The following is a 14,534-nucleotide window of genomic DNA, read 5'->3' as shown; positions in this document are numbered from 1 at the left end:
AATGAGGTAGATTGTCCTCTTTTTTTTTAAAGTTAAAAATTTTGGGGAAACATTTCAAACGTTCAAAGAAGTCTAGAAAATAATATAACACCCATGTATCTATGACCTAGATTTTTAAAGTGCTAGTATTTTGCCACTGCTTCAGAGCTTAATAAAAAGGATAGAAAGATTGCAGATACAGCTGAGATCCCTTTGGGGGCTCTTTCCCATTGCTTCCATCTCCCCAGAGGTTACTATTCTGAGAAGTTAGCATGCAGCTTCCTCGTCTGTGTTTTCATATTTTTACTATGTTTGTATCAATAAGCATCGAACAGAACAGTTTCATGCATTTTAAAATATTACACAAATGGTGAGGCAGTGTAAAACTTCTGCCACTTGCCTTTATCATCCACATTGCGTTTTGGAGACATGGACACGTTCATTCCTGTGCTCATTCATTTTTCCACCTGGGCCTCCTTCCACTCTTTGAAACCTGCCCAAACTGTTAAGTCAGAAAATAGATACATCTGACAGCTTCTCAGTGGCAGATATGACATACTTTGGCCTCAACTGTCTTCTCTGTTTTCCCTTTTTTCTCCTGGGTCTCCCTCTTCTTTTCCCTCTCCTGCTCTATTCTATTTTTTTTTTTTTTTTTTTTTGGCTGCACCCCAGGCAGCTATGGTGACCATACTGGATCTTTAACCTGCTTTGTCACAAGAGACATCCTCTCTTAAGGATTTTGAATATAAAAAGAAACAGCAAAAGAAAGAAAACTCTGCAAAGTGGGTCTGAATTTAGCACCCTATCCTCCGGAAAAGAATGGACATTTTCAGGAGCACCTATCATCAGATACTGGCTAAGTGCAGAGACCGATAATAAGCACTGCACTTTGATTTGTTAGTCCTCAGTGCAACCCTTGGAGGGCTTCCTAGCCCAAGGTTACAGAGGTAGTAGGTGGAGATTTTAACCTAGGCACTCAGATGCTAGAGCTGATATGCTTAACCTTTCAAAAAGAGAAACCATATTCCAAAGAGGGACAATTCTAAGTGAGCTACTAACAGTAAGAATCCCGAGGGCTGTGCTTTAACAACTCTTGGTATTGATTTCACTTCTACATTAACTATATAATGATTGTTAATAATAAACAGTAACAAAGTACTTACTTAAAAATTCACAGGGTCAGGTGTTACCTCAGTTCAATTTTCTCACTTGAACTTCAGCCGCCCACTGATTTTAAACTGCCTCCAGGATATTTCTGGTTGGCTATTCCTCTATCATCTCTAACTCTATAAAAAACATAGTTTTTCCTTTTCTTCTTTTTTTTTAAAGATTTTTTTCTATTATAGTTGATTTACAATGTTTTATCAATTTCTGCTGTACAGCAAAGTGACCCAGTCATACATCTATATATATATATTCTTTTTTTCACATTGTCTTCCACCTCGTTCCATCACAAGCGACTAGATATAGCTCCCTGCGATATACAGCAGGATCTCATTGCTTATCCACTTCAAATGCAATAGTTTGTACTTACTAACCCCAAACTCCCTGTCCATCCCTTTCTTCTTGACAATCTCCAGTTGTTGCAGATTCTGGCACCTCGGCCTGGCCTCCATGATTCTCTTTATTCTGGTTTTTCACTCCTTGCTGTGGACTGAATTGTGTCCCCACAAAAATTGAGGCCCTCCCCCTTCAATGTGGAATTTGAGATGGAGCCTTGGGAGGTGGTTAGGTTTAGATGAGTTCATGAGACAGGGGGTCCCCATGACAGAATTCATGACCTCATAAGAAGAGACCAAAGAGCTTGCTCACTCTCTCTCTCTGCCTTGATCTTGGACTTTGCATTGTGAGAAACAAATTTCTGTTGTTTAAGATACCCAGTCTAGGAGTTCACACTGTGGCACAGTGGGTTTGTCTCTGTGGTGATGCCAGTTGGATCCCCAGCTTGGCACAGTGAGTTAAGGGTCCGGTGTTGCAGCTGTGTCTTGGATTTGATCCCTGGCCTAGGAACTTCCATAGTTGTGCCAAGGGCGAGACAGAAAAATGAGTTAAAAAAAAAAAAAAGACACCCAGTCTGTATTTTGTTATATCTGCCTGAACTAAGACACTCCCTATAGGACATTGGATCTTATTGACTTTCCATCCCTTTTCTGCAGTTATCCTTTGTCTTGAGTATTTTTTCATCTGTTATTTTCTTGAGCTTGGCTGGTACTCCCTCTCCCCAAGTAATAACAATCTCCTAAAGGAAAAATGATTCTCTTTTTCTCATCTTTTCCCTACTGCATTCCCACTTCTTACAACACTTAACCTACCATGTAATACAGCGCTTAGCTGTATAATTTTGTTATTGTTGTTGTTAACATCTTGTGTCTGTGATGAAATGATTAATGCTTCAAGAGTGGACCATGTCTTGGGGTTCCCATCATGGCGCAGTGGTTAACGAATCCGACTAGGAACCATGAGGTTGCAGGTTCAGCCCCTGCCCTTGCTCAGTGGGTTGAGGATCCGGCGTTGCCGTGAGCTGTGGTGTAGGTTGCAGATGCGGCTCGGATCCCGCGTTGCTGTGGCTCTGGCAGAGGCCGGTGGCTACAGCTCCGATTCGACCCCTAGCCTGGGAATCTCCATATGCCATGGGGAGCGGCCCCAGAAAAGGCAAAAAGACAAAAAATAAAATAAAATAAAAATAAAATGCAGAATGATGTTTAATTGTGTGTGATAGCACCCAAAACAGACAAAACTGCTATAACGAGATGTTATTTAGAATTTTTGCATTTGTGTTTAAAAATTTATTGGTTTTAGTAATTTTTAGTTTCTAAACAGTTAGAAAAAAAAAGACTAGGTTGCTGTTTTCAAGCACTTTCCTACAAATACCACCATGTAGATGTTCTACCCATACTTGGATAGACAAATTGGTTACAATTTTTACCATATTTTCTTTCTTTAATAATTATGTTCTTGAAGTTCCCATTGTAGTGCAGCAGAAACAAATCTGACCAGAAACAAGGAGGTTGTGGCCTTACTCAGTGGGTTAAGGATCCATCGTTGCCGTGAGCTGTGGTGTGGGTCACAGACACAGCTCAGATCCTGCATTGCTGTGGCTGTGGTGTAGGCCAGTGGTTCTAACTCCCACTCATCCCTTAGCCTGGGAACCTCTGTATGCTATGGGTGTGGCCCTAAAAAGCAAAAATAAAAATAAAATAAACTGTGGTCTCTCCATACAATGGCATCTACCTATCATTAAAAAGGAACAAACTACAGATGCATAAGACAACATAGATGAAAAGGTTCAGGATGCACTGCTCCGCGGTGTGGTGCCTTGGCACAGTGAATATTTTGAGTTAAAGAAATTGGAGAAATGATAGGTACAGGAAAGACTCTCTAAACTTGCCCCAAAGCTGATCAGAAGAAAATTGGGTTAGGGATGCCCTCTCTATCCCTGGAGGAAAGAAAAATCCTTATCTCCAAAACAAAAGGACATATAGAGGAATCTGGACAAACACAGCTCCCCAAACTTCCCCCAGTTTACCACTCGTAGCTCATACTTATTTGTTACATTTTCACACGACTTTCCACTTTTCATCAAACCTAGTATAAAAACACTCGGGTTTAACAGTTTCCTCAAATCTTCATTTCCTTGTGAAGGTTCCCATGTCACACAAAACATTAATAAATTTATATGCCTTTCTCTTGGTAATCTATCTTTTGTTACAGAGTCCCAGCTGAGAACCTAGAAGGATAGAAGAGAAAGACTTTTTTCTCCCTTACTATATATATTTACACTGATACATAAATTTATATATATAATTACATTGAGTGGAAAGGGGCTGGAAACTAAAAACTGTAAACTAATGATAGAATTTATATGACATTTTAGAATAGGCAAAACTAAACTATAGTGTTAGAAAACAGATTACTGGTTGCTTCTTGGTGGAAGACTGATGGCAAAGGGGCTCAAGGGAGTTTTTTTGAATACTTAATAGGCAGTAGGCAAAAGTGGTTGAATAGCACACTTAAGATCTCAGCATTTGACTATATGTAAATTATACCTTGAAAAAAAGAAAACCAATCTGTGAGTCTGGAAAATCTTGGAAGATCTTTTTCTTCCAATTTTCCATTGGTCCCCTCAAATTCTATAACCCATATCTTCAGTGTTTCATTTTAGCTAGTCAGTGTGTAATTATATTTCATTATGGGTTTTGTTTATATTTTCCCAAAGACTAATGAAGTTGAGCATCTTTTCATATGTTTCTTAGTCTTTTGGTTATCATCTTTTTGTGAAGTTTTTGTTCTGGTATTTTGCCCATTTTTCCAGTGGGACATCTTTTCTCATTTATTTATAGGAGTTACATACTCTAGATTGAGGTCCTTTGTCGGATATATGTATGGTAAATATCTCCTCTCATTTTATAGGTTGCCTTTTCACTCAGTAGTATCTTATGATGAATTGGTGAATTTTAATGTAGTTCAGTTGATAGAGGACTTTTTCTCTCCTTTTATAAATTTTTGCCCACTTCAAGGTCACGAAGATATTCCCTCATGTTTTCTTATGTTAAAGATAGTTATGCTGTGGGCCACACAGGAAGTCCATTCTTATATATAGATTTAAAATATAGATTGGCAATCCAAATGAAATCTGTGAGGTAAGAGTCCAAATAAAGTTTTTTCCATATGGATATCCAAATATCCTAGCACCGTTTTTTTTTAAAAGACTTTTTCTCCATTAATGCATTTTCTGGAAGAAAATTTTTCATGGACATAGCCATTTTCCTTATCTCCAGATGAGCAAACTGAGACCCAGAGAGTTAAAGAGCTGAGATCAGTCATGGAAAGTACTGTATTCTCCTATTTTCACATAATACTGTGTTGGTACATACAGCCTACTAACGGTTGCATGGTATTTTGTTATATGGATGTACCATAATTTAATTCTCTTAAAGCAGGCATTTAGAGGAAATTATCTTCTATTTTTTGTTCTTGTTATGACACATTTTGTCTAAAGTGAGCCAGCTGTTTGTTTCCTAAAGATAAACTGCTAGGAGTGGTAACTGCCGGATTAATGTGCAAGGCCATTTTGAGGTATGCCATCTGCAAGGCAAATTTTACTCTTACCCACAGGATGTAAACCTGTTTCTCCATAGATTCATCAACAGTGGCCATTATGGAGCTTTTAAAAATCTGTGCTAAATGAAAACTGATTGTTTTCATTTCCAATTCTTTTTTTTTTTTTTTTAAACTTTGTACCATATCCCTGTTTGCAATTTTACTTTTAGATGGCCTATGCAAACCTTCTCCCATTTTTCTTCAGAGGGTTTCTTTTCCTACTGGTTTATAAACATATATATGTTATAACAGAGTGTTATCTCAAAATTTCCCTAGTCTGGCTTTTTAATTTCAAATTGTTCTTTGAGCGCTTGCTTTATCTTCGACCGGAGAGCGATTGAAAGCCTCGGACAGCAAGGGCCCTGGTAGGCGTGGCCATCTTATCCGAGAACGATTGGCCCCGCCCCACCCTACGCCTCCACCCACAAAGGGGCGGGGCCAAAGGACGCCTCTTCAGCGCGCGCAGGTGCCATACAGCCCTTAGGGCGGGAGGCTGAAAAGCGAAACTTGCAGAGGTGAGGTTTCCGCGCTGCGCGAGTAGCCGGCGTGCGTAACGTTGACGCGTGACGCCAGCCTGCCTCGAGGCGCACGCGCAGTACGTGTGTCGGGGCTCTCCGGGCTGCAGTCGGCCGGCGTTCGGCGGCGGCGCGGCCGTGGGGAATGCTTCCGCTCTGGCCGTCCTGAGGGCGGTGCCCTGCATCTTTCCAGCCCTCCTTCCGGTCCTCTGAGCGCGCCACTTCCCGTCACTGTTGCGGGGGTGGGGCGCCGAAGACCTGAAGGGGCGTCGCTCCCGGAAATCTTCCCTGGGAGTCTTAGGGGAGAATGCCCTCCTCCAGTGAGGAGAGTGAGTGAAGCGCAGCCGCCCTAGACCCTGGGGGCTGAGGTGGGCGTGAGCGAAGGTAATCCTGGCCCGGGTTCGGAGCCCTTACCTCCTTCAACTTTTCGGGCGGGAGAGGCAGGGACTGGGACTGAAGTTTCTCCGGGTCAGGGAGCGGGCCGCTAGAGTGGAGCTTGGGACTCACTTCCACCAGAAGAAACGAGGTCTTGGGTGCCCCTGGCCCAGAGTAATGCGCTGGTTACCCACTCGGCATTATTTTCACCGTTGCTGGGAGCAGGAGTTGGTGGAAACACTTCTAAAACTCCTTTGTATGTGTTAATTGAAGCGGTGACAACTGTTGAGATCTTGGCGGTTTTGTGTTAGGCTGGTGAATTTTGCACTTATTCCCGTGTAGCTTTAGGCGGGGGTTACATGATTTCCTACTCGACTCTGCACAAGAAGAATGGCAATACCCTCGTTGCAGAATTATGATGCCACAAAGCTCTATGGATTCCTTAATGAAAGGGACAAAGAAACACACTGGAAACTTTTCCCTTATATCCCCTAAAGCACAAGCTTTTTTGTTGTTGTACCTCGAGGTGGTAGAGTCAAGTTGAAGTGTATTATTATGACTTAAACATTCACAACCTAATCAGTGGAGCGCCTTTTGTGCCAGTTGTTGGAGAGATACTTATTGTTTGTAATAAGCACTGTTCTAGCCTCTTGGGATGATAAATGGGTAAACAAAACAAGGATCCCTGCCCTCTGGAGCTTAGATTGTAGTTTTGGGAAGACAAGTAATAAACAGTAAACATAAATAAGTAAATTACATATTAGAAGGAAGAGAGGGCCACAGAAAAAAGGAAAAAAAAAATAAAGCTAGGTGCTCACTTTTACTATTGGTAATGCAAGGTGCTGGTTTAAATTCGGATGTCAGGGCAGATTTCACAGAGAAAATGACTTTTGTGTAAATACGTGAGGGAGATGAAGAAATGAGGGAAGAGCATTCCAGGCAGAGGGCCCTATGACCTATGCAAAGATTTTCCAGTAGCAGTGTGCCTAGGGACTTCAGGGAACAGCAGGAAAACCTGTGTAGCTGGAACACAGTGAGTATCAGAGGGGTAGTATTAGAAAATTGGGTGAGGAGTTCCCGTCGTGGCGCAGTGGTTAACGAATCCAACTAGGAACCATGAGGTTGCGGGTTCGGTCCCTGCCCTTGCTCAGTGGGTTAACGATCCGGCGTTGCCGTGAACTGTGGTGTAGGTCGCAGACGCGGCTCGGATCCCGCGTTGCTGTGGCTCTGGCGTAGGCCGGTGGCTACAGCTCCGATTAGACCCCTAGCCTGGGAACCTCCATATGCCGTGGAGCGGCCCAAGAAATAGCAACAACAACAACAACGACAAAAAGACAAAAGACTAAAAAAAAAAAAAAAAAAAAAAAAAAAAAGAAAATTGGGTGAGAGATAGGGCGGGGCTGGAGGGCATACCTCTTCTAGGGCCTTGGAGGTTACTCTAAATAAAGACTTGGGCAGTTTGAATGAAATGGGGAACACACAGGTTGCAGCACAATTTTGAGCAGAGCAGCAATACACTCTAGATTTTACAAGGTTACTCTGGTCAGTGTGTTCAGAATAGAATGTATAAAGTAAGGATAGCAAAGAGACCAGTGAGAAGGCTATGATAGTAATCTAGGAGAGAGTTGACAGTGTGGACAGTCAGGAGGCTTGTAGCTGGAGGTGGGTGAGAAGTGGTTGGATTCTGGAAATTTGATAGTAGGAAACAATATTTAGATAAGTTGTGGATTACCGATCTGAACATCATTCAATATATAATTTATATGCAAATATATATGATTTTGGTCCATGCGCCACAGGTATAGTCATGAACAAGGGGGTGTTTGAATCACTAGTTGTTTTCCTGTGAAAGTAATTGCCTATTAGGTAAGATTTCAGAGCTTACCTCCAGCCATTAATTAGTATGTGAGTTTAATTACTCAAATCAGACTTTTTCAAAAATAGGGAATAGTTGAGATGTTTGTAAAAGTGTTTGTAGTTTCCAGTGAGCACAGTGTGAATTAGGATAGAATAATTTTTTGTAAGAAACTTTAATTTGCATTTATTTACAGTTTTAGTGAGTGTGAAAATGCCTCCTTTTGGCCTCTTCTTTCAGAAATTTCTTTCAGAAACTTGTCTAAATATAGCTTCTACCAGTAAAAAAATAGATTTAAGATAAGAAAAAGATGTTAATAGGTAATTGTGACTCTTATCCACAATTTTCATGCAGTATGTAAATATATTGTGTTAAACAGAAATGATTAGGGAGATATTTTAAGAAGCGAGAAGACTTATAAACAATTTAAACAAAATATAAAAGTATAAAAAAGTGTGTTAAGAGAACAGTACAGAATAAAATAGATATAGGGTAATAACTAATTATTTAATACCATCAAATATATTAAATATATTAAACTGTGGAAAAAAAAGAACAGTACAAAAATGCTAATAGAATATATTCTTCTGGCTGTTACTGTATTTTTTGTAGTGCTATCTCACCCTTAACTCCACTCTTAATCATCAGACCGGTATAGAATGTATTGAATATGCTAAGTAGATCCCATAAAGCACCTCTTGATTACCACTGTGTTAACAAGTGCCATGTAGTACTCATTGCTTATCTGCTGGAATTTAGATTTTCGAACACTCTGCCTTTAAGCCTTACATTTTTTATACCCCTTTCTTTTTCCAGTGGACAGATGTTTTTGGTTTCTTAGGCAGTGTTAGAACACAGATTGTAGGGTGACTATTTGTAATAGGTATAGTCAGTAAGGGTATTTGTTCAGTTTAAAATTATTCTCTCAGAGTTCCTGCTTTGGTGCAGTGGGTTAAGAATCTGACTGTAGCAGCTCGAGTTGCTGCGGTGGTGCGGTTTGATCCCTGGTGCAGCGCATTAAAGGATCTGATGTTGCCACAGCTGTGGTGTAGTTTGCAGATGTGGCTAGGATTCAGTGCCTGGCCTGGGAACTTCAGTATGCTGTGGGTGCGGCCCTAAAATTAAAAAAAAAGTTGTTCTAGGAGTTCCCGTTGTGGCTCAGTGGTTAACGAATCTGACTAGGAACCATGAGGTTTCGGGTTTGATCCCTGGCCTCGGTCAGTGGGTTAAGGATCCGGCATCGCCATGAGCTGTGGTATAGGTTGCAGATGTGGCTCGGATCCCGTGTTACTGTGGCTCTGGCGTGGGCCAGTGGCTACAGCTCGAATTAGACCCCTGGCCTGGGAACCTCCATATGCCTCGGGTGCGGCCCTAGAAAAGACCAAAAAAAAAAAAAAAATTACTCTATTGAAGTGTATTAAGTTTTTGTGGCAAGAAAAAATAATAATACTGTCAGACTGTCAGCATGGAGCTGTCTGACCAACGAGGTGAGACAGGAATCTGTATTTTAGAGACATGCCTGCATGAACTATAGGTCAGTTTCAGCACTGGCAGGAGACTAACCCGTCTGTTATATCACAGTTAACAAGCAGTATGGTGACGAGTGTCAGTTGGTGGCCTGTACAGGTATTGGTACCACCAAAGTGCCTGACTTAGCAAGAGATTGTGATGTGGACAGAGAACATATTTGGTAGGTGAGTAAGTGGGTGGTGGCAGAGAAGTCTGGTAGCAGGACTAGTGCTGGGTTTAGGTGCAGCAACCTCTTCTGGAAAGAAGTGAGATTTAGAAGGAGCTTAAAAAAAAAGCTAAAAATTATTTGTTAGAACTTGATCAGAGGTCATTCAGGGATGAAACTTAGTTTGAGCAAATGTTTGAGGCCCTGTGGGTAGTATCTCAGCCATGGTTAGAGGAGAACTTTGGGGAGGAGCTAGATGGTTTGCTTTGGTATTAAAAGCTGCCATTCGCTGATGGATATTTTTTGGTATATGCTTTTTATATGCTAGCATGTTTTACCCTCACCTAAAAAAGTGATACCTCAATTTTTAAGAAACTGAGATGTAATGTTATTTGCTCAGGGCACTTACCAAACTGTAAGTGGCAGTGCTGGAGTTTGAGCCTTGGCCTGTTGGATATCAAAACCTTTACTCTTTCTTTATGACAGATTGCCTCATTATGTAATGAATGGTGCTGACATTTATTTCCCATTTTATGTGGTTTGTCATGAGTGTGATCCCACTTGCTGTGGATGAGATTTCACTCACTAATAAATTTGAGTCATTTAATTGTGTGTTTTCTTTTTCTAGATTTTAATTTAATTTGAAAATGAATAAGTGCAGAAAGCCACCACTGGGTTCAAGTCCTGAGACATTCAGCCCAGATATTCTTGCTGACATTTTTGAACTTTTTGCCAAGAACTTTTCTTATGGTAAGTCACCTAATAATGAGTGGCAGTTACCAGATCCCAGTGAGCTTTTCACCTGTGACCACATGGAATTTAATGCATTTCTTGATTTGAAGAACTCCCTAAATGAAGTAAAAAACTTGCTTAGTGATAAGAAACTGGATGAGTGGCACGAGCACACGGCTTTCACTAATAAAGCTGGGAAAATAATTTCTCATGTGAGGAAATCTGTGAATGCTGAACTTTGTACTCAAGCGTGGTGTAAGTTTCATGAAATTTTGTGCAGCTTTCCACTTGTTCCTCAGGAAGCTTTTCAGAATGGAAAACTGAATTCTCTCCACCTTTGTGAAGCTCCTGGAGCTTTTATAGCTAGTCTCAATCACTACTTAAAATCCCATCGATTCCCTTGTGAGTGGAATTGGGTAGCTAATACTCTGAATCCATACCATGAAGCAAATGACAATCTTATGATGATTATGGATGACCGACTTATTGCAAATACCTTGCATTGCTGGTACTTTGGTCCAGATAACACCGGTGATATCATGACCGTGAAATATCTGACTGGACTTCAGAATTTCATAAGCAGCATGGCTACTGTTCACTTGATCACTGCAGATGGAAGTTTTGATTGCCAAGGAAACCCAGGTGAACAAGAAGCTTTAGTCTCTTCTTTGCATTACTGTGAAGTTGTCACTGCCCTGATGACTCTTGGAAATGGCGGCTCTTTTGTTCTGAAGATGTTTACTTTGTTTGAACATTGTTCCATAAACCTGATGTACCTGCTAAACTGTTCTTTTGACCAAGTCCATGTTTTCAAACCTGCTACTAGCAAGGCAGGAAACTCAGAAGTCTATGTAGTATGTCTCTGCTATAAGGGAAGAGAGGCAGTCGATCCTCTGTTGTCTAAGATGGTGCTCAATTTTGGGTCTGAAATGACCAGGAAAGCTCTCTTTCCCCATCACCTGATTCCCGAATCTTTTCTTAAAAGACATGAAGAATGTTGTGTGTTCTTTCATAAATACCAGCTGGAGACCATTTCTGAGAACATTCGTCTGTTTGAGTGCATGGGAAAAGGGGAACAAGCAAAGCTGAATAGTTTAAGGGATTATGCTGTTCAGTATTTCATGCAAAAGTTTCAGTTGAAGCCTCTTTCTAGAAATAATTGGCTAGTAAAAAAATCTAATATTGGTTGTAGTACAAATACAAAATGGTTTGGGCAGAGGAACAGGTATTTTAAAACGTATAATGAAAGGAAAATGCTGGAAACCCTTTCATGGAAAGATAAGGTGGCCAAAGGGTACTTTAATAGTTGGGCTGAAGAACATGTTGAATATCATCCTGGGCAGAGTTCTGTTTTAGAAGGGACAGCTTCCAATCTCGAGTGTCATTTATGGCAGATTTTACAGGGAAAGAAACTGCCAAAGGTAAAGTGTTCCCCTTTCTGTGATGGTGAAATTTTAAAGGCTCTTAATGAAGCAGTTGAAAAGTCATTAGGAGGAGCCTTGAATTTGGATTCCAAACTTAAACCAAAACAGCAGTATTGTTCTTGTCACGTTTTTTCTGAAGAATTGATATTTTCTGAGTTGTTTAGCCTTACCAAGTGCCTTCAGGATGAACAGGATGTAGAACCTAGCAACCACATAAAGTGCCTGCTTGTGGGTTTTCCAACGTTCCATGATATCAAAATGCGTATGCCATTGGAAGTTCATCTCCTGGAATCAGCTGAACTCATGACTTGTAGCTGTTCATTGCTTCATGATGGAGACCCAGCATACCAGCAGTTATTTTTGGACTGCCTTCTACATTCATTGCAGCAGCTTCGTGTGGGAGATGTTATGATTTTGCCTATACTTTCTTGTTTTACAAGATTTATGGCTGGTTTGATCTTTGTACTCCACAGCTGTTTTAGATTCATCACGTTTTCTTGTCCTGTATCCTCTGAGCCCCTGAACACTTGTGCAGTCCTGCTTTGTGTTGGTTATCAGGACCTTCCAAATCCAGTTTTCCAATATCTGCAGCATGTGAATGAGTTGTTGGGTGCTTCGGTTAACTCTGACACACCCCAGCAGGTTTTACAGTTTGTGCCAATGGAGGTGCTCCTGAAGGGCTCACTACTGGATTTTTTGTGGGATTTGAATGCTGCCATTGCTAAAAGGCATTTGCATTTGATTATTCAAGGAGAGAGAGAAGAAATCAGCAGCCTTCAGTTGTGAAATTGAACTCATCCTTTCTGAGATTTAAACTTTATGGCTTCTTACAGTTGCCATTGTTATTGCAACCTTATGCTACTAATTTAAAAGCGTTTATTTTGAGGAAAGGCCAACTTTTGCATCATTTAAAGTCTCATTATTTCTGGAAAGCCGTCAGCTAGTTCTGAAAAGCCGTCAGCTAGTTCTGACCTCTAGCACACACACACTCACGGCAGCGAGTTTTCCATGTGGTAGATTCTGTGCAGTGATGATATTCAGCCTCAAACTTAAGAGTTGTGTATGTGCGTGGGGTGAACACACCCATGTCTGCGTATGCAGTTTAGTTGGTCTTACTTATCTGCTTAAGAATTGCACCTGTGTGCCTTCGTTGAAATTAGATTTTTTTCCAACTGATTTTTTTCTCAGTGGCTAATACCGTTAATGAATTGATGGAGATTGCTGATGAAAGTAGATGAGCCACTCTTCAGCAACACTGTTTTCCCTTAATGTGGATTTGAGGAACTCATCTTGCCAGACATCCTGATATGTGCCACTCATTGCCTTTAGGTCATTGATCCAATTTACTCCTGTGGTTCAAATGAAGCTACCGTGGTGTTCTGTAAATATTTTACAACCACAGCCATCAAACCAGAAAGGATATCAGGACAGCTTCAAACCAAAGATCATGTTTAAAACAATGAGAAATTATTGTGTCTTAAACACTCCTCTATCATGAAAGTTCTTCATTTAGCAACTGTCGTAATTTTGAACTTCTGGGAAACAACTGAGAATGAAAAGATTTTTTCAAATTACAAAATAGTGTTTATGGTCATTCAGTATTTATGGCTTATTCGTATTGGGGACATATGAATGTGATGAATATAGTGAATATTGAAGAAAAAATTTAACACTTTCCGAATGATGGTATAACATTTAGAAATTTTTAGTCTTTACTAATAGTACTCTTTTTTTCAGGATGAAAGTAGCACTTTACCAAAAGATTAACCGGGAGAGGGTTATTTTATCAGTTATGTTTGATTTCTTTTGAATTATATGTATTTGCCAGTATAAGTGGGCTATTCTGGCTGATTGTATTAAGCAGGTCTTCATTACTTTGAAATTAAAGTGGAAAATATTTGTATTTTCACATGTACGTTTTAGACATTTTTGTTAGTTTTATGAAAAAGACATTCTTTGATGTATTCGGTTGATAAATATTAATCTGATTTTTTTCATGTTCTTTGCTATTTTAAGTTCCATTATAGAGTCATGAATAAAGTCATTAGCAGAAAGATTTTGTGTTCATTTTTTTAAAAGAGAATCATGGGGTAAGTTAAAAATATAGCTTAGAAACACTTTTTTTTTTTTTTTAAAGGAGGGTTTGAATGGGCGTTAATGTTCCTTCATTTCCTCTGATTTGTATTCATTAAAAATCTAGTCCTTAGTGTTGTAATATTTATGGAAGCTTTACTTCGGGAAAGAAATTGAATACTTAAGAGAGGGAGGAAGGGGGTAGATTTAGTTCTTGCCTGGGAGGGTTTGAGTCCTGCAGGTAGACTTCTGAAAGAAATGTGATTTCCTACTGGTGATTTTATGGAAGATGTTACAGTTATATAGTGATAGAAATCTGATAGAAAATTGGTTACCAAGAGAGAATTAAAAACCACTCTTGGGAAACCATTTTGCACTTAATAGTCTTTATGCTTTGTTTGCTTTAGTCCAATGTAATCACTTAGTTTATTCTTTTTAAAAACCAGTTGACTATAATAAAGCTGAAAGCCTAGGTCCAGGTTCTGGTATTAAAATTTTACTTTAGGCCCCTCAAATAAGTATTGAGTGCTTAGAAGAGAACATTAACCTGTGTTGGAATATATAACACGCTGGTGTATACTAGAATGTGTTTTGATTTTTAATCCGCTGTTTGAGATCATTTGCTGTTTATCTAGTTTATTGGATTTATATTTGCTTGAAATATGAGAACAGCTTGAAGGTTCAAATTGAACTGGATACCTGATAGGTACCAGTAATTTATAGGAATTTCTCTTTGAGAAAAAGGGGAAGAAAAGAGCTGTCCCAAAAATGAATAAAGTAGAGAAGGACAGTGAGGTGAGAGATAG

At 39.9% G+C, this 14,534-nt stretch overlaps 1 protein-coding gene across 2 annotated transcripts; it reads left to right on the top strand.

The window, feature by feature from the left end:
* Positions 5,535 to 13,709, top strand: CMTR2 (cap methyltransferase 2). Of its 2 annotated transcripts, none has more exons than XM_021093816.1 (2): positions 5,535 to 5,594; positions 10,128 to 13,709. In XM_021093816.1, the coding sequence occupies exon 2, from the start codon at positions 10,147 to 10,149 to the stop codon at positions 12,439 to 12,441; it is 2,295 nt and encodes a 764-aa protein (XP_020949475.1). In that variant the 5' UTR covers positions 5,535 to 5,594; positions 10,128 to 10,146; the 3' UTR covers positions 12,442 to 13,709. The 2 variants fall into 2 exon arrangements, with proteins under 2 accessions (XP_020949475.1, XP_020949474.1); XM_021093815.1 differs by lacking the exon at positions 5,535 to 5,594 and adding an exon at positions 5,698 to 5,978.

This window comes from Sus scrofa, chromosome 6 (assembly GCF_000003025.6).
Source record: "Sus scrofa isolate TJ Tabasco breed Duroc chromosome 6, Sscrofa11.1, whole genome shotgun sequence".
Classification (NCBI taxonomy): Eukaryota; Metazoa; Chordata; class Mammalia; order Artiodactyla; family Suidae; genus Sus; species Sus scrofa.
Note: the sequence above shows the minus strand (reverse complement) of the source record. Positions and strands in the feature narration are given on the sequence as shown.